This window comes from Bubalus bubalis, chromosome 6 (assembly GCF_019923935.1).
Source record: "Bubalus bubalis isolate 160015118507 breed Murrah chromosome 6, NDDB_SH_1, whole genome shotgun sequence".
Classification (NCBI taxonomy): Eukaryota; Metazoa; Chordata; class Mammalia; order Artiodactyla; family Bovidae; genus Bubalus; species Bubalus bubalis.
In genome coordinates this window covers 59,482,607-59,510,278 of record NC_059162.1, presented here as the reverse complement: position 1 = coordinate 59,510,278, position 27,672 = coordinate 59,482,607, and the positions used below count along the sequence as shown (strand labels likewise).

At 40.1% G+C, this 27,672-nt stretch overlaps 1 protein-coding gene across 1 annotated transcript in view; it reads right to left on the bottom strand.

Moving 5' to 3' along the window:
- The window catches only part of LOC102411007 (uricase), a 35,432-nt gene that overhangs the window by 7,283 nt on the left and 477 nt on the right, over positions 1-27,672 (bottom strand). The window contains exons 2-4 of the mRNA XM_006070878.4: positions 14,818-15,036; positions 12,915-13,031; positions 12,734-12,812 (exon numbers count right to left, since the gene is read on the bottom strand). Of these exons, the coding sequence (XP_006070940.3) occupies positions 12,734-12,812; positions 12,915-13,031; positions 14,818-15,036 (415 nt within the window). The remainder of the gene's footprint in view (positions 1-12,733; positions 12,813-12,914; positions 13,032-14,817; positions 15,037-27,672) is intronic.

Here is a 27,672-nt window from a genome sequence, read left to right as displayed (position 1 = left end):
GATGGTGTGCCTTTGCCCCATCTGAATTCCACAACTCCCTGCCTTCCCATGCCCTAAGAGAACTGAAGGGCAGAGACTGAACCTCCATGCTGTGTTGAAGCCCACAGGAACCTTTTTCTTAGCTACATGCAGGTGTGTCTTCTAGGCCAAATTACCTTCCACATTTTGAGCTCCATCTCCCTCAGCAGGCAGTCATGCTGGAAAGAGTTCATAAACTCCTCAAAAGCAGCTCTTCTATCCAGCACTGTGATGCCTTCAGTTGGGGGTGGTTCTCATATGGGTTCTCTTTACTGCCAAATGGCTCCAGACCCCTCAGACCCCACCAGACCCCTCAGTTCCCTGTGGTTATGAATTCAGCAAAACCAGACAATTTTATGAATGGGTAGCAGCATGGGCCCGAATGAGCCTAAATGGAGACTGGGAAGATGAGACCAGTGATCCATAAGTTATAGATTGCATACATGGACACCCATAAAGGTTTTTAGCTTTTGGCTGAACTGAGAGGGAGCAAAGTTGGTTTGTGGGGACCTGGGGGAGAGAGGGCAGAGTTGAAAATATTGGAGGAGATGATATGTCTTTCTGGAAGTCCCTGACATCACCTCATGAGGTGCATTGGAAAGATGGTAGGGGGAGAGGCAAAAATCTGAAAACCTCGTTTGCTTGTGCCTGGTAGTTCTAGCTCAGGGACCAGGTGACAGGCAGGGTACTGAGTTGGTGAGGGGAAGAGTCTTTCTTTTTCCCTGTGGAATGCACTGTAGCTCCAGCAATTTGGTGTAGCCTGAAGAGCACATGGCACCAGCTGACACACTGGGAAGCCCAGGACACAGTGTCTGTGGAGAGCAGCTTTCTTCCCAAGGAGCAGTGGTAACTGGCACAGCAGATGCTGGACAGAGCTGTGAGGCAGCAGCTGTCCTCAGTGGGTGCAGACTTCCCTCTGAGCCCCTGTGAGACAGCCCTCCCGGCTGGGAGAAGGTGGGAGAGTTGGGCTGGAGAGGAGCAACAGTTTGATAATAAGAGAACTACAAGACCAGGGAAATGCAGGAATTAACATCATCATGGCCTTATTTTGTGTGTGCAGGCTGGTGAGGCCAGTATACACAGGGAGCAGTTGGGTGCAAACTCCCAATAGCATAGTCAAAGCAGGATGACTAAGGTCAACCTCTTTTAGATCTTGAAATTAGTCCTGACTAATATCTATCCCTTTTGACCTATAATCTTAAGTCAAAAGCTGGAGGTATATTATCATGCAGCACTATGTTGCACATGGCCGTGGCTGAAGAACAAGAATGTAATCCATGATCGTCGATTAAAATCCTAAGCAGCTCTTAATAATCCAGTGGTTTACATCATCCTATGTGATTTCAATTGCTGTGGTTAACTTGGGAACTGTGGAGTTTCACAAGTAGGTAATCAGTGACTATATTTTTGATATTTTCCCAACCACATGTGTGTACCTACCAGAGAGAGCAGGGGCCATGGTTAGTGGTAGATCTGCTGATTAAATATGTGCTGCTTAAATAAACATTCTGGCCAGAGTAGTCTAGGATAATGTGGTAAGATAGAAAATGGTATTTGCTTAACATTCCGAAGTTCCCACTGGAAGCTTTATTTGAAGAAGGATCAAGAGAATACCTGGACTTAATACCTTAAGTTGGTTGACTTTATCAGATTCTCTTGATGAAAGTGAAAGAGGAGAGTGAAAAAGTTGGATTAAAGCTCAACATTCAGAAAACGAAGATCATGGCATCTGGTCCCACCACTTCATGGGAAATAGATGGGGAAACAGTGTCAGACTATTTTTCTGGGCTCCATAATCACTGCAGATGGTGACTGCAGCCATGAAATTAAAAGACGCTTACTCCTTGGAAGAAAAGTTATGACCAACCTAGATAGCATATTGAAAAGCAGAGACATTACTTTGTCAACAAAGGTTCGTCTAGTCAAGGCTCTGTTTTTTCCAGTGGTCATGTATGGATGTGAGAGCTGGACTGTGAAGAAGGCTGAGCACCAAAGAATTGATGCTTTTGAACTGTGGTGTTGGAGAAGACTCTTGAGAGTCCTTTGGACTGCAAGGAGATCCAACCAGTCCATTCTGAAGGAGATCAGCCCTGGGATTTCTTTGGAAGGAATGATGCTAAAGCTGAAACTCCAGTACTCTGGCCACCTTATGCGAAGAGTTGACTCATTGGAAAAGACTCTGATGGTGGGAGGGATTGGGGACAGGAGGAGAAGGGGATGACAGAGGATGAGATGGCTGGATGGCATCACAAACTCGATGGATGTGAGTCTAAGTGAACTCCGGGAGTTGGTGATGGACAGGGAGGCCTGGCGTGCTGCGATTCATGGGGTTGCAAAGAGTTGGACACGACTAAGCGACTGAACTGAACTGAAGTGTATAAAGACACAATTCTGCAAAATCAGCATTTCAAAATGCAGTGTAGAGCTAATCCAAGTGAGTCTAGTCTCAGACCCAAGAGAATTGCAGAAGCAATCAATAAATATCCATTAAATGAATGAATGAATGAATGCAATGCCATTGATTCACCTTAACAACTCAGCCTCATAACTTAGTGTCTTTTTCTTCTAGACAGTCCTCCTCTATCAGTCTCTAGCATTTCCCTTCCTGATCTGGTCCCTCCTCTCAGCTCTCAGACAGTATGGCAGGGGTAGAAGGGGAGGGCATCAGCACTGACTGAGAAGGTCCTGACTGCCAACATGCATCCTAGTCACATGGCTAGACACTAGCAGAGGTGGAGTTTGAACTCACCACCCCATTATGAGATTTTGTGCTTGTCTTCCCCCCTTTTGCATCACTTCCCATCCTCAAAATGTTTCCTCCTTCTTTCAGTTCTCTCTTTCCATTTCTGTAATAAAAGAGGACTTTGCAAGAGACAAGAAAGTTGCCACCACCATTCCACAATGTGCTTTGAGGGCTTCAGTTGAAAAATACCATCCCCATTGGTTTGAAATGAAGCATCACTTTTAGAAATGATCCCTATGTGTTTTGAAAATATTTTATCATTCAAAAATTTCCTATTGAAATACCAAGACCCCTTAAAGGAGTGACTCCTTAATATTTTATAAACTGGTATTATAATTTACTTCTAATAGTAATCCCTCCTAGGAAAAAAATGCTCTAGAAATGAGACTTCAATTTGCAATCAGGAGCAGGGTTAGAACAAGTGGTGGGAACCCTTGAAGGTGGATAAAGAGAAGGCAAGAGAAACCAAAGGCAAACTCTATCCATTTCCACTTTTCCTATATAGATGGCCTTGATCACCAGTATCTCTGTGAGCCAACCAGACTTGGACCCCTCAGCTGTCCCAATCGTAAAAGGATTTCCAGATTCTGTGTTCCATACAGCTGAGTCCACAGTCTTGGGACTCTGATCCTTTGAATTCAATTCCAGTGCTCTTCATGCTTCTCCTCCCCTGTTTATGAGCAGTGTTTCCCTGACAGAATTACTTAACCTCTCTCTATCTTGATTTTCTCATTTGCAGAAGACGATAATCATAACTATTTCCTAGAGGTGATCAATGTCTAAGATGGTACACATAAAGGACTCAGTAAAATGGCTGCCCCATTGGAAATGCTCTACAGAAGTTACTAAGATGATTTTGCCCTAACTGACTTCAACCCCCTGTAAATACTGCCCATGTTTCACAAAGGATCATTGGGTTCTGAAAACGCCTTTATGACATGCCATTCCTATCCACCTCTGGCCCTGGGGTGATATTTGTTCATCTTTGGGGAGTGTCAGTTTGCTAGGCAACTTTGAAATGATCTACTTTCTCGCTAGAATCTGAAAACGGAGAAAGCAGTTGTATTTTCTAATGTATTTTGGCTTCAGTTTCATGCAGTATAAAACATCTTACATTCTCCCAGACAGTTCACTACTGCCATGGTTTAGGCAGAACGCACACTATCTACGCTGGTATGCTCATCATTCTGTGAACAACAAAAACTTATTCTCTTTGAATGTGAAAAATAAATTCTCTTGGCACACATCAGACACCCTCGATGAAATCTGGGAGCTTATTTTATCTTTTCTGCTGGCAGTGCCTCAGCTTACTGAACACTAGTAGGAACCTGAGCCTTTCAAATTCATGGGCCCATCAACTAAAAATATGATACTTCACACACTCTAAAAAAGATTCCAATTTAGAAGAGAAGAAATAATTCAACCCCAAAGACTGTCCTTTTCTAGGTTACTTCCCATGAAACCACTTAATCAGCTCTTTTTTGCCTTTCTGCCATGTTTATGGAGTAACACAAAAGGAAGATTTCCACATTTTCCTTTGCTAGAACATAATCTTTTCCAGCTTTTAGTGTCCTCCTACACACTTAACAGATTGTGGTTTATCTCTCAGAGAAGCATACATCCTACCCCTTCAGGTCTCTAAGGGAAAGAAACTCACTGCAAATTAATAGAAAATAAGCCTGATTCCTTACCTACGCATCAGGTGTCACAAAGCACAAAGCTTTACTGAGCCAAGAAAAAAAAAATCCTGTCATGAAAAGGATAATTGCTTCCACATTCAACACCTCCAAAAAGGACACAAATAGCTAAAAGGGGGCTATTTTAAAACTATATTAAATAATTCTAGTAGAAAACCTCAAACCTGTAAAGTGCTAGAACAAGTGAAGATCAATTAAATATCATTTGCCTCTGAGAGTCCATTTAGCTCATGGAAGGAAGGTGAAAGCTCTCTGTGTGCAATTCTGGATGAGGAGAGATGACGTCACCCCATCGAAGGACGTTAACTGGGCTTTTGTACAGCAACGTGATCCTCAAGATATGTGCTTGCCAAGAAATTTTCATTTGAAATAACTAATGAGTGCCTTAGTCTTGACATCAGAATGACACAAGCAAACTTCTTGGCAGTGGCCCTCTCTGTCTTGAGTCTCCTATTTTCCTCTCTCTTCTCTTCCATCTGTCCTGCTTGACACCTCTTAAATCTCTTCTTCTGGACTTCAGTTTCATCTCCCCACTTCCTTAAAACCATCTTCCTACCCCTGCTAGTCCCCATGTCAATAGATTTTTTTTCACCACTAGAAGATAGTATCTCTTATTTGAAATATCTTCTTTATATTTCATTCCTTGATTTGGTTACGCTTTAGTTGCATTTTTATAATTAGTGTCAGATTGGGAGAAATTTGATACTTAAAGAATTATGTATTACAATTCAAATTGTGTGTGTGTGTGTGTGTGTGTGTGTGTGTGTGTTGGCAGGGTGTTCTGCTTATTTCAACTAGTTTAAATTAGTGACTTAACCATCCTAGTGACTTCAAGGCTTGTCTAAGCTTGCAGTTCACAGAGACTCATGAGAGAAAGAGTTCGGAAGATTGAGGCTCCATATAATGCCTACACCACAGCCTGCGCCACACATGTAGAGCCTCGCTGTCCTCTCAGAGCTGAGGAAGTCACAAACATAGCACCCACCCTCATCCCTTTGGTGAAAAAAATTTCTCTCTCTTCCAGATTCCCCCATGGAACTAGCAGACTCTGAAACAGCTAGAGTACACTCATGATGTAACTTTAAAAGGTACGGTAGGAAACGATAGAGTGGTCGGAGTTTTACAGCAATTCTCAGGGCCTAAAATGGGTTCCTCAGATTCAGTGTGCTTTCTCTAAATGTTTGTTCAATCAATAAAAATGAATCCACTCCACTAGGAGAAACCCAGTTACATATCCTGCTGGGGAAAGTTGTAGGTTGAATGTGTGATTAAGTATATGTGTTCGAGAGGGCAGAATTCTCACGACTCTAGCCAGCCCCCCACTGAAAGTCTTATTTAGAGGGTTGTAACTTTCATGTATTGGAGAAGGAAATGGCAACCCACTCCAGTGTTCTTGCCTGGAGAATCCCAGGGACGGGGGAGCCTGGTGCGCTGCAGTCCATTGGGTCGCACAGGGTTGGACACGACTGAAGCGACTTAGCAGCAGCAGCAGCAACAATAGCCTTTGGGTTTCCCTGCTGCTGCAGTGACAAAGAATCTGCCTGCCATTGACATTGCCTGTCATTCTGCATTGCAGAAAACGTGAGTTTGATCCCTGGGTTGGGAAGATCCCTGGAGAAGGAAATGGCAACCCATTCCAGTATTCTTGCCTGGAAAATCCCACGGACAGAGAAGCCTGGCAGGCTGTAGTCTATAGGGTCACAAAAGATTCAGACATGACTTAGCAACTAAATAACAAAAAACAGTAGCCTTTAGCATGTGAACTGGAATGTGTGTGTGTGTCAGATAATAATTATTTTCTTCAGTTAAGCCTATGTAAGGGCATTTCTTATGACAATGATTGTACACTGAATCACCTCATGATATCTGTGGGTTTAGCTCTTGGAAAATAAGCAAATTAAGAATTAAACTTTGCTACCAAAAATCCAAAGAGGGACAGAGTACAAATATCATCTTCAAATAGACAATGCAGGAAGATATGCACACTCAGGGACGTGTACACACACATACTGCACACACTCAGGCAACAGATGCCTCCTCCCTTCAGATCCCTGCCAGCCCCACATGCTATGGGCGGGGGCGCAGGGTTTACTGGGCTCTAGACAGTCAAGCTGGAGCTCTGGGAACATCGCCACAGTGATCGCAACACCCCGAAGTTTTCTGCAGAAAGAAAAAGCTTTGGGCCTGATTCTATTGATAAGCTTTCCCACCCTGCAGCAGCCAGGTGACTAGCATGCAAGCTGATGATAGCTCCTGGTAATTCCTGGAAAGAACAGGGTGTGAAGCCTGTCTTCTTTCTTTGATCAGCTGAGCCCTATATTTGGCCATTCCACTTCCACCTCCAGGGCTCTGCTAAATATTCTTGCAGAGGGAGGTCACCAATGTCTAATTGCCAAACTGCACAATCTCTTCAGTCTCCTTTCAAACCAAACTTTTTAACCTTCCTGCAGCAGAGACCATGGGCAGCTTCTCTCCTTCCTAGGTCCTTGGCTAGACTACATTCCCCAGCCTTCAGGTGTGGTTGTATAATTGGGTTCTCTTCGTGTGATGTGCTCTGTGCGACTTTTAGGCCTGGTGCTATGCTTGAGTGGTTTTGCCCCTCCATTTTCTTCTCTAAGCTCTTTGCTTCCACTTGTCTGGTATGGGATCCACTCTCAAGGTGACCCAGAAAGGAAAGGATTAAAATGTCTGGTTGCATCAACCTGGGTTCCTGAATAAATTCCTGGAGCAGAGCACCCTCCCAACACACTCACATACACAGTGAACTTGACTTTTACACATAGCACTAAACTTTGTGTAGGAAGCCCCTGCATATAAGCTTACTTGTTGTGCATTCTGCTACCCCAATAACTATCCCTCATTTCTTGAAATGTCCTTTTCCTTTTGCTTCCATAATACCATTGTCTCCAAGTTTCCTCCTGTCTCTCTGACCATTCTTCTGTCTCAGTCTTTAAACTTTTAACTCTTAAACTGGGGAATTTTCCCCATGGCCCTTTCATGTTTCCTCTTCTCACTTTATATGTTTTTCTGGATCAGTCCTTCTTCCCATGGCTTCAACAACTATCAGTCTCCAAATCTTTTCCTTATTTCCAAATGCACCAGCTTCCTCTGGAAACTTCCCCATTACACGTATTATTCTTAGTCAACACCCCCGGGCTCCTGACTTTAGGGTAACTTTAACCCCTCCTTTTCTCTACCCTTGCATCCCTATGCAACTACACAGACCTATTAAGTACACTTCAAAAATGCCTCACATTATGTCCCTCCCCAGCTTCTGTAGTCCCTCCGTCTCTGCCTCTACTACCCGAGGTCAGCCTTCATCATTACTTCATCTCTGCAGCAAGTCTCCAAATATTTCCCTGTGGCCTATTTCATTAGCTAGTTCACCATAATCTTGGTCAGAATTACCCAAATGTACACATACATACACAAAGACCTTCCCTGGATCTCTATAATCATTCAAAATAATAATAATAACAGCTTTCTTTCAAGAAGTGCTTCTTATATGTTAGGGACTAGGCTAAATGCTTTCAATTAATATTTATTTCCTTTAATTATCTGGATAATTGCTAAGGTAGACATTTATCCTCATCTTACAAATTAAAAAACACTGAAGTAGTGTATTTAATGTGCTAACAGTCACAAAGTTATTAAGTGGTGGTGGTTTAGTCACTAAGTCGTGTCTGACTTTTGTGACTGCCTGCTAGGTTCCTTTGTCCATGGGATTTCCCAAGCAAGAATACTGGAATGGGTTGCCAGTCCCTTCTCCGGGGGATCTTGGCAACCCAGGGACTGAAACCAGGTCTCCTGCATTGCAGTCAGATTTATCATCTGAACCACCAGGGAAGCCCATTAAGTAGTGGAGCACAAGTTCAAAAACACTTCAGTTTTCATAGAATAAAAGTAGGAAATCTAGTAGGGAGAATAAAAGACAAAAGTAATAAATGCTAGTAGGGAGATTAAAAGACAAAAGTAATAAATTCATTCATATCCACAATAAGAAGTTAAGGGATACACAAAATATTTAGATTAGAAAATAATATCAAAAACAGTAATCATGAGGGGAGGAGAATACAAATGCAAAGTATCTATCTATCTATATAGATAGATAGATTGCTGTGCAAAAACCTCATGGTAACCACAAAACAAAAATCTATAATAAATATTCACACAGAAAAAGAAAAAGAAATCCAAACATAATACTAAAGATAGTCATCAAATCACAAAAGAAGAGAACAAAAGAAGTAAGGGGAAAAAACACCTACAAAACAAACCCAAAACAATTGATAAAATGACAATAGGAACAAGCTACTGCTGCTGTTGTTTAGTCACTGAGTCATGTCTGACTCTGCGACCCCATGACTGTAGCCCGCCAGCCTCCTCTGTCTATGGGATATTCCAGGCAAGAATACTGGAGTGGGTTGTCATTTCCTTCCCCAGGGGATCTTCCTGACCCAGAGATCAAACCTGCATCTCCTGCTTGGCAGGTAAATAATTTACCACTGAGCCACTTGGGAAACCAATGGGAACATATATACCAATAATTGCCTTAAACATAAATGGACTAAATGATCCAACCAAAAGATATAGACTGACTGAATGGGTAAAGAAACAGCTTCCATTTGTGCTGCCTACAAAAGACTCACTTCAGATCTAGAGATATACACAGACTGAAAGCGAGGGGATTAGTAAAAGGTATTTCATGAAAATGGAAATCAAAAGAAAGCTAGAGGGAATTCCTTGGTGGTCCAGTGGTTAAGAATCCTCCTGCCAGCATAGGGGATATGGGTTCAATCCCTGGTCTGGAAAGATGCCACATGCCTTAGTGGGAAAACTAAGCCCATGCACAACTGCCAAGCCAGTGCTGCAGAGCCAGTGTGCCACAACTACTGAAGCACACCTACCCAGAGCCCGTGCTCTTCAAGAGAAACTATCACAATGAGAGCTCACTCACTGCACACACTAAATGAACTCACACACTACAAGAGTGGCCCCCACTCACCACAACTAGAGAAAGCCTGTGCATAGTGATGAAGACCCAGCACAGCCAATAAATAAATACAATTTTTAAAAGAGAAAGCTGGAGTAGCCACACTTATATCAGACGAAATAGACTTTAAAATAAAGGCTGTGAGAAGAGATAAGAATTTACAATGGAGAAAAGATAGTCTCTTCAATAAGTGGTGCTGGGAAAACAGGACAGCTATATGTAAATGATTGAAGATAGAACATTCTCTAATATCATATACAAATCATATACAAAATGGATTAAAGACCTAAATGTAAGACCAGATACTATAAAACTCCTAGAGGAAAACATTGGCAGAACAGTGAAATAAACTGCAGGAAAATTTTTTTTATATTCATCTCCTAGAGTAATACAAATAGAAAAATAAACAAATAGGGCCAAATTAAACTTAAAAACTTTTGCACAGCAAATAAACCCATAAACAAAGTGAATAGACAACCTATGGACTGGGAGATGTCAAGGGATTAATTTCCAAAATATATAAATAACTCATACAGCTAAATATAAAAAAGCAAACAATGCAATCAGAAAATGGTCAGAAGACCTAAAGAGAAATTTCTCAGAAAAAGACATACAGATGGCCAATAGGCACATGAAAAGATGCACAATATTGCTAATTTGGGGCTTCCCTGGTGGCTCAGACAGTAAAGAATCTGCCTGCAAAGCAGGAGACCCGGTTTCAATCCCTGGGTTGTGAAGATCCCCTGGAGAAGGGAATGGCAACCCATTCCAGTTTTTTTGCCTGGAGAAAGAGGAGCCTGGCAGGCTACAATTCATGCAGTTGCACAGACTTGGACATGACTGTTCATGCACATATACATACATTGCTAATTTTAGAAAAATACAAAACTACAATGAAGTATCACTCTCAGATCAGAATGGCCATTATTTAAAAAGTCTACTGATAATAGACACAGCCAGAGAGACTGTGGAGAGAAAGGAATTAATCATATGATCCTGCTATCCCACCCCTGGGCATATATCCAAAGGAAATTCTAATTTGAAAAGATACAGGCATTCCAACATTTATAGCAGCACTGTTTACAATAGTCAAGACATGGAACGGTTTCCCTGGTGGCTCAGTGGTTAAAAAAAAATCCTCCTGCCAGTGCAGAAGATTCAGATTCACTCTCTGGGTCAGGAAGATCCTCTGAGAAGGAAAAAGGAAACCTACAAATCCCGTGGACAGAGGAGCCTGGTGGGCTATAGCCCATGGGGTCACAAATGAGTTGGACACGACTTAGCGACCAAAAACAACAACAACAAAAATAGCAACAAGACATAGAAGCAACCTAAATACCCACAGGCAGATGAATGGATAAAGAATATTTATTACTCAGTCATAATAAAGAATGAAATAATGCCATTTGCAGCAACATGGATGAATCTAGAGATTATCATATTGAGTGAAGTAAATCAGACAAAGACAAATATATGATATCACTTACAAGTGGAATCTAAAAAAAAGATACAAATGAATTTATTTACAAAGCAGAAATAGACTCACATAGAACCTGACCTTATGGCTACCAAAAGGGATAGCAGCTATGGGAAGAAGATAAACTGGGAATTTGGGATTAATATACACACATTACTACATATAAAATAGATAAACAAGGACCTAATATATAGCACAAGGAACTATATTCAATATCTTGCATTTAAATAATCTCTAATGGAAAAGAAGCTGAAAAAGATTTTATATATACATATATGTATATGTGTGTGTATAACTGAATCATTTTGCTGTACATCTGAAACTAACACAACACTGTAAGTTAAACTATAATGTAAAAAATGGTTTACATTTAAAAAATTAAAATAGGAAAGCAATAAAGGAAGCAAAACATCTTAGTCTGCAAGAACTGTAGACTTAGCTACCATGCAAAAACTTCCTCATTGCATGAGGGTTTTGTTTTGTTTTCTTTTGTTTTTGGCCATGCTGCTCAGCTTGTAGGATCTTAGCTCCTGAACCAGAGATCCAACCAAGGCCCTCAATGGTGAAAGTGTGGTGTCCTAACCACTTGACCACCAGGAATTCCCTAGTTACACCAGTCTTGCTAGTACCGTAGATTAAGGCCCAAACCAACCTCTTCACATTTGGAGGATTTAAAAACTCACTATCTTCTCAACTTATCAACTAGTTATTCAGTCTTCTTTATATAATAATAATTTCATAACTGTTAATCAAACACTGAGAAGGCTCTGGCTGTGTCTAGAATTTAATACAGATAGGGAAAACATTAAATGATTAAAATGTTAAATGACTAGGACTTTCTAAGGGAAGGCAGCACCCGGTAGAACTCAGAATAAGAAGCACTTGTATTTTACTAATCTTTTAAAAGATATTTATGATGTTTACCAGATACCACCTTAAATTCTTAGTGAAGAGAGCTAGAAATGAAAGGAAGATAAAGTAAAAGAAATGAAATGAAAGAAACAAGTGGGAAAGAGAAGGAGAGGAGACAAAAGAAAAGAGAGATGAGAAAAGAAAAAATTCAGAGTCCTCACTTTCAGTTTATAATGATCCCTAAAGTTTATTTTTCATTAGGATAGGGACATTTCTACCATGGTGGCTTCACAGTTCTTAAAGTTCATCTAGTCCAACTCTTAACCAATTATTAAACTCTATTCTGACAACCTCAACAAATCAATGGAAGACATACTTTGCTAAGTTTAGTCATCAGTACCAAAAAGGTCTATATTATAATTATGTTCCACAGTTAATGTTTAGATTTCTTATTAAACATAAAGAACTATATAATTGTCACTGCTATTTTAAATGAGGCTTATTTTATTGTAATCATAATAATATCAATGGTTTTATTATTAGGACAAAATAAGGAAACATGATTGTTATTTTCTAGGTATTTCCTATAAAGTTATTATAATCATAGTTTGATATAGTACAAAAAGCACTGGTCAGAAATTTCAGAGATTTGAGACTTTTGTCAGCCTGAGTCTTTTTTTCCTCTCACCTCAAGATCATGCAATAAAAATGATTGACCCCACTCAACCCGCAGATATGTTGTAAAGGGTATTATTTCATCTTTATACTTTAAAGATAAAAAGCAGATAGTTCTTTAATGTAATCCAAGGTCACAACTTTCATTCCCATCTCAGATTAAAGAGTTCAAAATTCTCTACAGTTCTCCTTGGTGCTGATAAACAGAGTTGTTTAGAAGAAAACAAAAAAAAAAACTAAAATTGCTGTTACAGAATCAAACATGAAAAACATTTTCTCACCACTCCTCAACTGTTCAACCTCACAGAAGTGCGTTCCAGTGGGAGTATGAATAAATGCATGGACGTGCTTAACTCCATTCTGAAAATTAGAAAAAAAAAAGATGGTTTCCAGTAAAATTTCAGCATATGTCATAAAGCCAATGTCTTTAATTAAACTGAGAACACAAATAAGTGAGGCAACCTTTTCAAAACGCTTCCAAGGGACTTCTTCCACGTAGACTTGAACTCGAATGACGTGGTTAAAAGAAGAAAGGAAATGCTCACAGATATTCATAGCAAAAGTTTCTATGCTTTTGATCTATAAAGAGAAACAAATGTGAATGAGCAGCAATACTTGCCCCAATTGAAAGTCATTTTTAAATATCCATGGGACTCTCTTTCCTGATCAAGTGTGTTTTAGAATCAGAGAAATGAAGACTTAGAAAGAATCTTAGAGATGAATTTATCTTTTTATCCCCATTTTTCACATGGGCCCCTAAGTGTAGTTAATGGATCACCATCACCAGGTGAGACTACCCTGTTTTTAAAAGAAAACTGTGTGCTGGAGAGGATGTGTCTGTCCATCAGTGGATGAGCAAAACGGAACTGAATATTTAGATTCTCCTCGAGATGAGCTCAGTCATCACCCATGCCAGCAAAAGTACTGCAGGATACTCCAAAACACTCCGCTCTCTTTATGAGGCTGGCAAACAGACCTCCCAGTTTCCCCAGGAAGAACGTTAAGGAAGGGTCGCTTCAGCCTTCTTTCCTTGCAAACATGCCTTCTACAGACCATCTCCAGCTCTCCACCCCCATAAAGCAGCTCCCTACTTCCACCCAAATTCTTCATATTAATCTCTATTTTATGGTACTAGTTCAGTCTACAGATTATTTATGGTTTGGAGTATATTTAAGGTAGACTATACAGGTTTCCAGGATAGTTTTGTTTCGTATCTGAGGTTTATAAGCATTCTATTGAACTCTCAAAAGTATCTTGGTTTGGATAAGAAATTATGGTCGCTACGTACAATGAATGAATTTTTTTTTTAACATCCAGGTCCATTCCTTCACTTTTCTGTATCTCTCACATAGTACAGGTAATATAAGAATTTTTGGTACCCAACCATCTTCTTAAACAGCGTACTAGAAGCTTATTTTCAATTTATTTTTAAAGAAAGCAATGCCTTTTTCCAGAGCACTGTCTGTGCTTGCTGGGCCATTCTGATTAGCAAGAGAAAGGTTCACGGTGGAGACAGGCCTTGCAGAAATAATCTTTCAATTAGTTTGTTCATTTCATGCATTATAGGTGTGGATTTCATGCAAAATCATGGAAAAAGAAACTTTCTAGTCTACATTTCTTGTCTTTTTAAACTTCTTGGTAAATAAAAAATCATCCTGAATTTCCCAGAAATCTGGTGGTCACCCAGCACAATTTCACTCACACTTTTTAGAGAAATCTGAGGTAAAGTGCTAAAAAAAAAATCAGATTCTCTTAGTTCCAAGACCCTTTTTAAAAGTACAGTTACCATCAAATATAGACACTAAGTGGTCATAGAGTTGAGAAAATTAGGAAGGCATTAAAAGTTGGACAAATAGATTTCAAACTCTATCTCATACTGAATTTTCTTCTTTAGTAATACCAAGAAGAGAAATGGTACTTTCTTCTATAAATACACACCATTCTTAAAGAAAGAAAACAAAACAATAGGACTCAAATAAATGCATGGCAACAATGGGTAAAATTCTAATCTGAAATTGTCTCAGGGCCTTGATTTGCCAATGATCCTAAATAAGTGATAACATGTAAATTTGTCAAATAGGATTCTCTGCCTTCTAAAAGATGTTGTACTGAGTTGAAAACCAAGGAAACAGAACAAAGAGGGAACAGAAAAAGAAAAGCAAATAAAGTGGTAAGTTTTTTAAAAAGTGAAATTTTCTGTAAAGAATTTTAGAATAGAAAAGGGATCTTTTTTCCAATGGCTTAAATGTACAAATAAAGTTAAAACGTACAGGGAACTTGAAATAAGCAAGTACTATCCTCACAGTATAGTACAGTGAATTCGCCATCCAGATAGGTAGCATCTAAGAAGAAGAATAACACATACGCCTTTGAACTTGGCCAGGACGTGAACTGTGTTCTTGATGGTGTCTGTTGGGATGATGTCTGAATTGTCTCCATGCAGGTACTCTCTTCTGGAGTTCAGAGTAAGTTGCACTGAAGTTGCCACTTCCTTAATGCTGTGATATTTTCCATCCCGCTGAATATGAAGAACTTTTACCATATCCTTACCATAACCAGTTCGGACAAACTCCACTTCATCATTCTGCAATGAAAATAGTCATCTTATTGAAGAAGGCTAGATGAAAACCAGAAGTCAACTGCAATTTCTTTTATTTTTATTTTTAATTGGAGGATAATTGCTTTACAATATTGTGTTGGTCTCTGCCATACATCAACATGAATCAGCTATAGGTAAAAATATGTCCCCTCCCTCTTGAATGCAATTTCTTTTAGCCTTAATTTTATCATATAATTGCAAATGGTGAGATGAAACCAAGATCATGCCTTACCTTTGAAGAATGAGAACTTGTATGGAGAAAAGAGAATTGCAAGAAATAGACTAAAATATATCAGGTTGGCCTTAAGAGAGACAGGTAGATGACTTTCTTGATAATACTAACCAATGATAATAAAAACAGTACCTTATAAGGCTAACTATTTACTCTGTCTTAATTAATCTCTGCTAACCTAATCCTTAGAGAAGGCAATGGCACCCGACTCCAGTGCTCTTGCCTGGAGGATCCCACGGACGGAGGAACCTGGTGGGCTGCAGTCCATGGGGTTGCTAAGAGTTGGACACGACTGAGCAACTTCACTTTCACTTTTCACTTTCATGCATTGGAGAAGGAAATGGCAACCCACTCCAGTATTCTTGCCTGGAGAATCCCAGGGTCGGGGGAGCCTGGTGGGCTGCCGTCTATGGGGTCACACAGAGTCGGACATGACTGAAGCAACTTAGCAGCAGCAGCAGCAGCAGCAGCAGCAACTTAATCCTTGTATCAGCTCCATGAAGTAATATTATTTCCATTTTCCAGAGAGAAAAACTGAGGTTCAAAGAATTTAAGTGACTTGCCCTATTTAGTAAAGGATAGAGCCAAGAATTCACCCTCATGGCTGTTGACTCCAAATTGTGTACTTCTAACCACTGTATAAACTGCCTTCCTCTATAAAAGTGTTTTGACAATGTTATCTGAAAATAATCATACCCTTCTTTTTATAGAGAGTAGTATTCTAGAGAAACAGCCCTATGATCAATAAAAACAACTGGAAAATTGCTTCTTCTACTTGCTACCAGGAAGAAGAGCAATTAGTGACAGGGTCTTGATGACCTTCAGCAGCACAGAGCCAGGGCCATCTGGCTGTAGGGAGAGCTATACTTTTAGAGAAGAGACACTTAATAAAAGCCAGTGATTGATTCCTTAGTATCCCTGTCTGAAGCTGGAGCCCTCACTGGTGATTACGCCTGTCTCCACTGCTAGGCCCTTTAAGACTTGTGCCTAGGCTTTCTTGGTATTTGAGAAAAGAGGCAAGAGGGAGCAGAGGAACAGGAAAACTTATTTTATTTAGCATGAAAATTGTCATAGAAATGGTAATAAGAAAAGGTGACCAAAATAAAAGTAAATCAAAAACAACATGCAGTGAGAATCTGGGGAGGTCACAAAGAAGAAACCTCACCTGCTAATCACAAATATGTGATATGCTCAGACAGGTCAGGAACTGCCTAAATACCTACCTGCATTTAAAAAAATCACCACACCCCCTAGGAGGAATTTTAAAATACTAAAATTAGAAATTATTGTCATATCCTTTATCAAATTGAGGTAGCAGAGGCTGTCTTAAATCTTGGGGATACAGCCTAGTAGGGCTTGCTGCTATTGTTACTGCACATATCCTGAGGGTCGGAGGTGTTTGCATTCAGTGCTTCCCCTGTAGGAGTGACATGCGGAAGGGACACTCTTAGAGAGTCTCCTCAGAAGCCTCTGACCCAATCTTTGGGGGACTCATCTTCAAGAAAAACATCAATAAGAAAATCTGAAGAGGAGACTTAAAGGATCCTAATAAGAACTCTCTCTGGAGAAGGAAATGGCAACTCACTCCAGTACTCTTGCCTGGAAAATCCCATGGGAGGAGGAGCCTGGTAGGCTACAGTCTATGGGGTCTCAAAGAGTCGGACACGACTGAGCAACTTCACTTTCTATAAGAACTCTAATGCTGACCGGGAAAGAGGCACAGTTGTGTGATTGTTCAGTTCAGTCGCTCAGTCCTGTCTGACTCTTTGCGACCCCATGAATCGCAGCACGCCAGGCCTCCCTGTCCATCACCAACTCCCGGAGTTCACCCAGACTCACGTCCATTGAGTCAGTGATGCCATTCAGCCATCTCATCCTCTGTCGTCCCCTTCTCCTCCTGCCCCCAATCCCTCCCAGCATCAGAGTCTTTTCCAATGAGTCAACACTTCGCATGAGGTGGCCAAAGTACTGGAGTTTCAGCTTCAGCATCATTCCCTCCAAAGAAATCCCAGGGCTGATCTCCTTCAGAATGGACTGGCTGGATCTCCTTGCAGTCCAAGGGACTCTCAAGAGTCTTCTCCAACACCACAGTTCAAAAGCATCAATTCTTTGGTGCTCAGCCTTCTTCACAGTCCAACTCTCACATCCATACATGACCACAGGAAAAACCATAGCCTTGACTAGATGGACCTTTGTTGGCAAAGTAATGTCTCTGCTTTTTAATATGCTATCTAGGTTGGTCATAACTTTCCTTCCAAGGAGTAAGCCTCTTTTAATTTCATGGCTGCAGTCACCATCTGCAGTGATTTTTGAGCCCAGAACAATAAAGTCTGACACTGTTTCCACTGTTTCCCCATCTATTTGCCATGAAGTGATGGGACCAGATGCCATGATCTTCATTTTCTGAATGTTGAGCTTTAAGTGGCTTTGAAATCAGACCAGGTCCAAATTCTGCCCTGCCATTTATAGGTTTGTGGCTTGTGACAAATAATTTGATGTCTGTAAGCCCAAGTTTCCCCCTTGCTTTGTAAAAATGGAGAAAACTACCTCAACAAGTGCTCGTGAATGTGAAGGGCTGGGCTCCATCCCTGGTACCCACTGATGCAGTGAGGTCCCCCCGTAGCAAGAGAGGCTATGTCAGGTCTGGCTGTGGATGCAGCAGCAGCAGAGACAGCAGAAGGAACCCTGAGCAAGGGCACTAGTTTCTGGAGTGGAAAGCCCTGCTGGTAGCAGCAGATGGAAGACTCTGGTGTTTTCTAGAATCACTATGAATTCTACCCAGAAGAGGGAGGTGCTTGGCTGGCTTGGGGTCCCTGGGTGATATGGGCTGGGAGACCAGAGACCAGAGGTCTCTGAGACCTTCCAGCAACCTCGGCACACAGCAAGACTCCATAAATATTACTCCTCAGTCCCATTCCCTGCCACTAAGTACCCATGCTGGTTAGTCTGTTGAAAGCAAGTTCAGTTCAGTTCAGTCGCTCAGTCGTGTCCAACTCTTTGCGACCCCATGAATCGCAGTATGCCAGGCGTCCCTGTCCATCACCAACTCCCGGAGTCTACCCAAACCATGTCCATCAAGTCGGTGATGCCATCCAGCCATCTCATCCTCTGTCGTCCCCTTCTCCTCCTACCCCCAATCCCTCCCAGCATTAGGGTCTTTTCCAATGAGTCAACTCTTTGCATCAGCTGGCCAAAGTTTTGGAGTTTCAGCTGCAGCATCAGTCCTTCCAATGAACACCCAGGACTGATCTCCTTTAGGATGGACGGGTTGGATCTCCTTGCTGTCCAAGGGACACAGAAGAGTTCTCCAACACCACAGTTTAAAATCATCAATTCTTCGGCGCTCAGCTTTCTTCACAGTCCAACTCTCACATCCATACACGACCACTAGAAAAACCATAGCCTTGACTAGACGGACCTTTGTTGGCAAAGTAATGTCTCTGCTTTTCAATATGCTATCTAGGTTGGTCATAACTTTCCTTCCAAGAAGTAAGTGTCTTTTAATTTCATGGCTGCAATCACCATATGCAGTGATTTTGGAGCCCAAAAAAATAAAGTCTGACACTGTTTCCACTGTTTCCCCATCTATTTGCCATGAAGTGATGGGACCAGATGCCATGATCTTAGTTTTCTGAATGTTGAGCTTTAAACCAACTTTTTCACTCTCCTCTTTCTCTTTCATCAAGAGGCTTTTTAGTTCCTCTTCACTTTCAGCCATAAGGGTGGTGTCATCTGCATATCTGAGGTTATTGATACTTCTCCCGGCAATCTTGATTCCAGCTTGTGCTTCTTCCAGCCCAGCATTTCTCATGATGTACTCTGCATATAAGTTAAATAAGCAGGGTGACAATATACAGCCTTGATGTACTCCTTTTCCTATTTGGAACCAGTATGTTGTTCCATGTCCAGTTCTAACAGTTGCTTCCTGACCTGCATACAGGTTTCTCAAGAGGCAGGTCAGATGGTCTGGTATTCCCATCTCTTTCAGAATTTTCCACAGTTTATTGTGATCCACACAGTCAAAGGCTTTGGCATAGTCAACAAAGCAGAAATAGATGTTTTTTTCTGGAACTCTCTTGCTTCTTTGATGATCCAGCAGATGTTGGCAATTTGATCTCTGGTTCCTCTGCCTTTTTTAAAATCAGCTTGAACATCTGGAAGTTCACAGTTCATGTATTGCTGAAGCCTGGCTTGGAGAATTTTGAGCTTTACTTTACTAGCATGTGCTGCTGCTGCTGCTAAGTCACTTCAGTCATGTCCGACTTACTAGTGTGTGAGATAAGGCAATTGTGCAGAAGTTTGAGCATTCTTTGGCATTGCCTTTCTCTGGGATTGAAATGAAAACTGACCTTTTCCAGTCCTGTGGCCAGTGCTGAGTTTTCCAAATATGCTGGCATATTGAGTGCAGCACTTTCATATCATCATCTCTCAGGAATTGAAATAGCTCAACTGGAATTCCATTACCTCCACTAGTTTTGTTCATAGTGATGCTTTCTAAGGCCCATTTGACTTCACATTCCAGGATGTCTGGCTCTAGATGAGTGATCACACCATGGTGATTATCTGGGTCGTGAAGATAATTGAGCCAGAGATTATCGAGCCCATCTTTGCATGAAATGTTCCCTTGGTATCTCTAATTTTCTTGAAAAGATCTCTAGTCTTTCGCATTCTGTTGTTTTTCTCTATTTCTTTGCATTGATCGCTGAGAAAGGCTTTTTTTTTTTTATCTCTCCTTGCTATTCTTTGGAACTCTGCATTCAGATGGCAATATCTTTCCTTTTCTCCTTTGCTTTTCACTTCTCTTCTTTTCACAACTATTTGTAAGGCCTCCTCAGACAGCCATTTTGCTTTTTTGCATTTCTTTTTTCTTGGGGATGGTCTTGATCCTTGTCTCCTGTACAATGTCACGAACCTCCGTCCATAGTTCATGAGGCACTCTGTCTATCAGATCTAGTCCCTTAAATCTATTTCTCACTTCCACTGTATAATCATAAAGGATTTGATTTAGGTCATACCTGAATGGTCTAGTGGTTTTCCCTACTTTCTTCAATTTAAGTCTGAATTTGACAATAAGGAGGTCATGATCTGAGCCACAGTCAGCTCCCGGTCTTGTTTTTGCTGACTGTATAGAGCTTCTCCATCCTTGCCTGCAAAGAATATAATCAGTCTGATTTTGGTGTTGACCATCTGGTGATGTCCATGTGTAGAGTCTTCTCTTGTGTTGTCGGAAGAGGATGTTTGCTATGACCAGTGCGTTCTCTTGGCAAAACTCTATTAGCCTTTGCCCAGAAAGCGAGTAGTTACCATGAGATACCAAGAAAGATGGAATGGAAGCTACCCTTCATATCCCCACTCCTGCTCACCAATCCAGCTTTGTATTCTACCACATTCTACTTCAAACTGCACTTTGGCTATCCTGAGCTAATTGTGGTCACCCTGGCTCTGCTTGCTTTCTGCTCTGCCATAGGCCTTTGAATTTACTATTACTTATTTCTTGAACATTCTTCTCTTCCTCGCTATCTGACTACCAATCTCTTCACCTGACTAACTTCTGACTCAGCTTCTTTAAATCTCAGATGTCACTTCCACCAGGTAATCTGCCCCAGCCCTTGAAGTCTGAAGTAGGTGCCCCTTCTGTGTGATCTAAAAATGCTCTGTTATTGCCTTATCAGAGACTTTATCAAGTAGAACTATAACTGCCTCTTCATGTGTGTGATTTGTTCAAAAACAGTAAGCCTTGAAAGCAGAAACAATTTCCATCTTGGTCGCCATAGCAACCCCCGTGCTCAGCAGAGTTTTTGGAACATAAATAGGTGCCTAATAAATGTATCATGAATGACTGACTGCTGCCCCAACACCTGCACCTCTTGTGTAGTGACACGGACTCACTCGTTCATGAAAATGCCCCTAAGGTTTCAATACAGGAAGAGCTGCTTCAGCTCAGAACCCCCATCAGGAAGTTCTTCTTCCTAGAAAAGAGGGGAAGGCAACTTCTGCTCTCTGATCACCATAGCACGGAGATCACAGGAACAGCTGGCCGGAGAATAAGGTCAGGAAGGGCAGAGTTGAGGGTAGACAGAGTCAGTGACACAGCACAAAGTGTTCACAATGCTAACAAGACAGAGCGCTCCAGCACCACACAGCCACCCAGGGTTCGTGGGTGACACACGCGGGAGAGGTCAGCAACCTTAGAAAGCCCCTGCCTAGGCCTTGGCGCTCCAGCAAAGGCTGAGTAATTATGTTTACTGAGCAAATGAGTCAGAATAAAGAGGACATAACCATCTGAGGCTGGAGCAAGAAGGAACAGGAACAGTGTGGGATGCTCAAGAGTCCCTCAGCAGAACCTGACAGAACAGATAATGGCCCAGGCCAGACTGAGGCTGTTCTCAGTGAAGCCTCCCCAGTTCTGTAGTCTGAGAACCAGAAGTAGGTGCCAGAATCCTATTGTGTACACTGCACAGTGTGGGGGCAGAGATCCACATCCAAGATAACCAGATAGGAAAATACCAAGGCTGCTCTCATCTGCAGGGTGGGTGGGGAGCTGAGAGGATGGAATCCGATGGGCCAAGTGTGCGTTCCTGTTCTGCCACCTATTAACTCTCTGAATGGAAGTAAATTTCTTCATTTGTAAAATCAATAATACTAGAGCCAATCTATCAGGATTGCTGTGAGGATTATATGACCAAAAAAAAAAAAAAAAAAAAAAAAAAACACATAAAACACTTAGAAAAGTACCTGGCAAATAATAAATGTTCAATAAACATTAGCTATGATTACCATTAATGAACAATGATTGTATGTCATGTTTTGCATCAAAGGGTTCTTCCAGTTACCATTAGAGAGAACTACTCAGGCTGCACGTCAATCCGGAACTAGGGTAGCTAAACTCAAAGACTGCTGCTATGATCCAGCCTGCTTCTGCCTTCATACTTTGATTGTCCTTCCTCAGGCTTACGTGGCTTGGGGGAACACAGTTATAAAAAACTTAATTTCCCAGAGCAGAACTCTCGACAAAGTATCAGTAGGAGTAAATCTATACTTGGCACTGCACGAGAAAAGTTCCCTTTTCTTAGACAAGTCTTGAAATATAAAGGAATAGAGAATCATTGATTGCCTCTAAGTAATGTTGGAGAGAACTCTCAGAGATTTTAAATGACTCGTGCATTTTCACTTCTGCAGTGAGATACTGAGTGTTCTGTTTTTCCCAGGTCACACTGAAAGTGATGTAGGTTGTCACTACTGGTCTAGGATTTGCTAGCCTAGAGTCTGTTAAGGTCTATAAGGTCCCGTGGATGGATCTGAGGTCAAAAATATTAGGAAAGACAAGGGAAAATTTTATAAATTTAAATTTTAGAATGACTAGAATTTTCTCTCAAGTATTAGAGGAGCTCTTGTAAGCATATCTCTACCCACCATAATAGAGGGAAATACAGAAGTGCGAGCTATTTTGGACTCATCACTCATGTATAAATACCAATTCAGTTGCAGTGTGCAATGATAGATGGAAGAACTCGGCCAGGAGACATGCCTCCCTCCTTGTCTTTGGAATGTGTTAGAGAAGTCCTTCCAATTCTCTGCCTAGGTTCTTCCTTTGCCTGGGTATTTTCTTGGGCATTAGTGAACAAGAAGACTTCCAAGAAAAATGCTGAACTAATATGAGAAAAAAAGAGCATTCATATGAACCATCTTAATATCATTTTGGTGGATCTTAATAATACATAATGATAAAAACAATAATGATAAATAATAACCTTAGAGGCAACTTTTTTTTTTTTTGGCTGCTTAGGATCTACTAAATGTCAGATGGAAAAATATTGATATCTCATAGAAAATGTCATGTTGCTTTAGGTTGTATAGTGGCTCATTTTTACTATCAAGGGGGGATATGCCTCGAGTTATGTTCAAAGTGTATTGACTAACACTAAGGGATTTGTCAAGCAGAGGTTTCAAGAACAATGTGAAAATTCATAAGTATAATTATTGTAGAAAAGGTGACCTGTCACCTAATGAAGACTCCATTTATAGGTGCTCAGTTATTTTCATACTTCTGCCTGTTACAAAGAAAGAGAGACTCATTACTAAATGCAAAGGGAAATGCTAATTTTCTTCTTGCCAGCTTCTCCAAGGTAGCAACAGCCTTAGCTGGAACAGACCTCTGGAGCCTCTAGAATTAGGGGCAAGAAATCTCACAACAAAGAATTGATGGAGGGACTTCCCTGGTGGTCCAGTGGTTAAGACTCTGTTCTCCTAATGCAGGGGGCCCAGGTTCATTCCCTCATCAGGGAATTAGATCCTACATGCTGCAACTAAAGATCCCTCTTGCCACAGCTATGACTCAACACAGTCGTATAAATAAATAAATATATATTTTTTTAACTTTGTAAAAAATAAAAAGAATTGATGGAGACTTCCAAACATGCAGTTGGAAGGAAGTTCTACTGAAATGCATACACTGAAAGATTTCTCTTTCCTAATGTGTAAGACTTAACAAGTAAAAACAAGAGTAGCAACCATTTAGTGAGGGTTTGATACATGTTGGGAAATTTGCATGTATGATTTCCTCTAACCCTTTACCAGAACACTGTGAAGCATAAATCCTTAATCAAGTTTCACAAAGGAAGACTTTAGGTTAAGTACTTGTCAAGGTCACACAGTTATTGGGTGACAGAGGCAGGAGGAAAACCCAGCCCATTTGCCCTAAAATGATATCTTCTATCTTACTACATCAAAGTCCCTACACTCATTAGGGAGAGAAAGGAAGTACTCTGATCCCAACAGAGGGAGGGAAGTGGACATGCTATTGTAGAAACTTGCACTTCTATACATTTAAAAATTTTCCATCCATTAAAGACCTACACTATCTAATCTATTCCTCACAAAACCCCTGTGATTTGGTGGGAAGAACACTTATTTTAAAATAAGCTACATCAGTGATGTTAAGCAAGTTTCCCGAAGTCACATAGCTGACAGGCAGATTGTCTGGTCCTCTTCAGATTATTCTCCTTATCTTTTTTTTTAACCACATTTTCATCAACAATTCTTTATGTTACAAATACCTGGGCCATTTTGCTTGTCTCAGCCTATTCCATCAAAATAACAATGCAACAAGCATATCAACTTTTTCTTTCAGTTTGTCACATTCTAGATTTTACTCTGTATATTAATAGTTTTTTTTTTAACAGTTTGAACAAAATTAAAGTTGGACTTAAACATAAAAATGTTGTAGTATATAGGTGAAAGTAGCACAGTTGTGTCCGACTGTTTGCAACCCTATGGACTGTAGCCTGTCACACTCCTTTGTCCATGGAATTCCCCAGTCAAGTGTACTGGAGTGGGTTGCCATGCCCTTCTCCAGGGGATCTTATCCACCCAGGGATCGAACCCACCTCTCCCACATTGTGGGCAGATTCTTTACTGTCTGAGCCACCAGGGAAGCCATGCCTCAAAGAGTTATTGAGGCTAAAGAAACAAAGCCAGCAGTCTAATACCCAGGAGTCTTTGCAAGATGAATGCACTGTGCTGAAGCCAACATAGACCATGGTCTGAACAAACCCAACTGTATCTCATCCTCACATTCTCACATATAAAGCTTTAAGGAACATAAACTCATAATGAAAAATCAAAAGCATACATAGTAACAAGGTATCTTGAGAGAGAGTCACAGAAATAACAGGTAGCAAAGTCTGAGCTGCAAAGAGTTCAGATACTGGAATTATCAGTCACAAAATGTAAAATCATGTATTTAATATTTTTACAGAAATAAAAGAGAAAATTAAAATAGCTTGTCTTGAAAAAGAAATAAAAAAACCATAAAAAAAGACCAAGAAAATTTGAAAAAGAATCCAACAGAGCTTCTAGAAATGCACTAATAAGTGGATTAAGAAACAGACTGAAACAGAAAGAATTAGTTATTTGTAAGAGATAGATTAAGTAACGATTTAATCTTGCCAAAGAGATTGATCTGGGAGACTGATCCAAATAAAGAATCAAAGATTGAAGCAGATACACAGGAGATCGAATATACGAAATAAACACAAAATGTATTTACAAAACAGAAACAGACTCACAAACATAAAGAGTTTATTGTTATTTGTTTATCCCCTTATTGTTACCAAAGGGGAAAGGTTGGAGGAAGGGATAAATTAGGAATTTATGAGTAACATATACACTCTACTATATATAAAATAGATAACTAACAAGGACCTACTGTATAGCACAGAGAACTCTATACTCAACTGAAACTAACAAAACATTGTAAATCAACTATACTTCCATGAAAAAAAAATTTTTTTTGGAAAAAGAATAGTATAAAAATGTACTAGAAAGATATGATAGAGATAATGTGAAAGAGGCAAAATTTGGAGAGATTAAGACTGAGCTTTTTGCAACTAGAGATTATCTTACTAAGTAAGTTAGAAAGAGAAAGACAAATATCATATGATATCACTTATATGTGGAATCTAAAATATGACACAAATGAACCTGTCTATGAAACAGAATCAAAGACATGGAGAACAGACTTGTGGGGAGAGGGTTAGCGGAGGGATGGAATAGGAGGTTGGGGTTAGCAAATGTAAGCTTTTATACATAGGACAGATAAACAACTAGACCCTACTGTATAGCACAGAGAATTATATTCAATATCCTATGATAAATCATAATGGAAAAGAGTATTTAAAAAAGAATATATATATACAACAATCATTTTACTGTATGGCAATAATTAACATTGCAAATCAACTACACTTCAATTAAAGAAAGACAGATTTTCTAGAATTACTGGATGAATTAATGCAAACTTTCAACCATAAAATAAGAAGCCCAATGCCAAGTGAAGAACTCATCTTTGTTCACTATACTTGGCCAAGTTACAATGAAGGGATTTTCTACGATTCCTTCTATAAAGATTTAATCATTATGACGGAGACGTGGTATTTTCATAATATTGTATTACTTGGGTTTCAAAAGTGGGTAATGTGAAAAACATTCTGCCCAGTTTGTTTTGCCTATCCATTAAATTCATTGTGCTTCCTTCCATGACATTACTTTGCTGTTTTTAGTAAAAACCCAGGACACACTGGAATTTAGGCTTTAGGGTAATGTTGAAATTCCCGGATCCCCTCAGTGTCTGGGGTGCATTGTTTGACACTTAGTGATTGCATAATGAAGGCTGTTGACTGACAACCATCATGATCAGGTCAGAAACAAGAGATAAGAAAGCCTATTAAAAATGACATCTCCAAGAAAAGAACCTACCTGTTTTTCCAGACCTTGAAATAAAATTAGCTTTAGCAAAACCATCCTAATACAGGTATCCTAAAGCCCAGTCACAGGAAAGGCTCAGGTTGAAGTAAAAATAAATTTTTTTAAATTTATTTTTAATGATAGCTATTTATTTTTAATGATAGCTATTCTTAGCTATCATTTACAGATCACTTATTATTTGCCATGCACTGTGCTAAGTGTGTAGGATGCCCAGGTGGAACAGTTGGTAAAGAATCCGCCTGCTAATGCAGGATAATGCAAGAGATGCAGGTTTGATCCCTGGGTCAGGAAGATCCCCTGGAGGAGGAAATGGCAACCCACTCCAGGATTCTTGCTTGAAAAATGCCAAGGACAGAGGAGCCTGGTGGGCTACATACAGTCCATCGGATTGCAAAGAATCAGACACGACTGAGTGACTAAGTATGCATGCATGTGCTAAGTGTGTAATGAGGAGAAAAAATGAATTATTTTATATCTTATTCAACAAAAGATCTTTAGCTTACGTAACTGAAAACAAGTTCTTTATATTTTCTATGAATTAATGAATCTTATGCCTAGTGTATTCATCTATATCATAATACGAAAAGGTATCACAAGATAAATATGAATAAAATTAAATTTATTTCACTTTAACTTAGAAAAGTAAACTTCATGCTATGAAATTTTTTTTGTTTGTTTTTTTGTTTGTTTGTTTTTTTTTCTTAGTTTGTTGGGCTTTTCCCTAAGGAGAAATTTTTTTTTTTTAAACTTTACAATATTGTATTAGTTTTGCCAAATATCGAAATGAATCTGCCACATGTGTTCCCCATCCTGAAAATTGATGAAAAGCTTGGGTTTGCTGAGATCATTTTAATCTGAGTGCAGTAAAAACATACATTAAATAATATGATACCCATGGAGGAATAGTCAGAAAAAGGCTTCTCAGTTTACCAATTTGGTAACCAGATACAGCACAGCCTTGATTTCAGGCCAGCGATTCTCAAAGTTTAAAGTACAGCAGATCACCAAAAACCTGGTAATTAAGGTAGATTCCTGACCCAACTGGAAGGATTTTTATTTATCAGGTTTGAATCAAGGTCCAGAGTTCTGTTCTTCTTGCAGGCACCTCAGGAAAATATGGACAG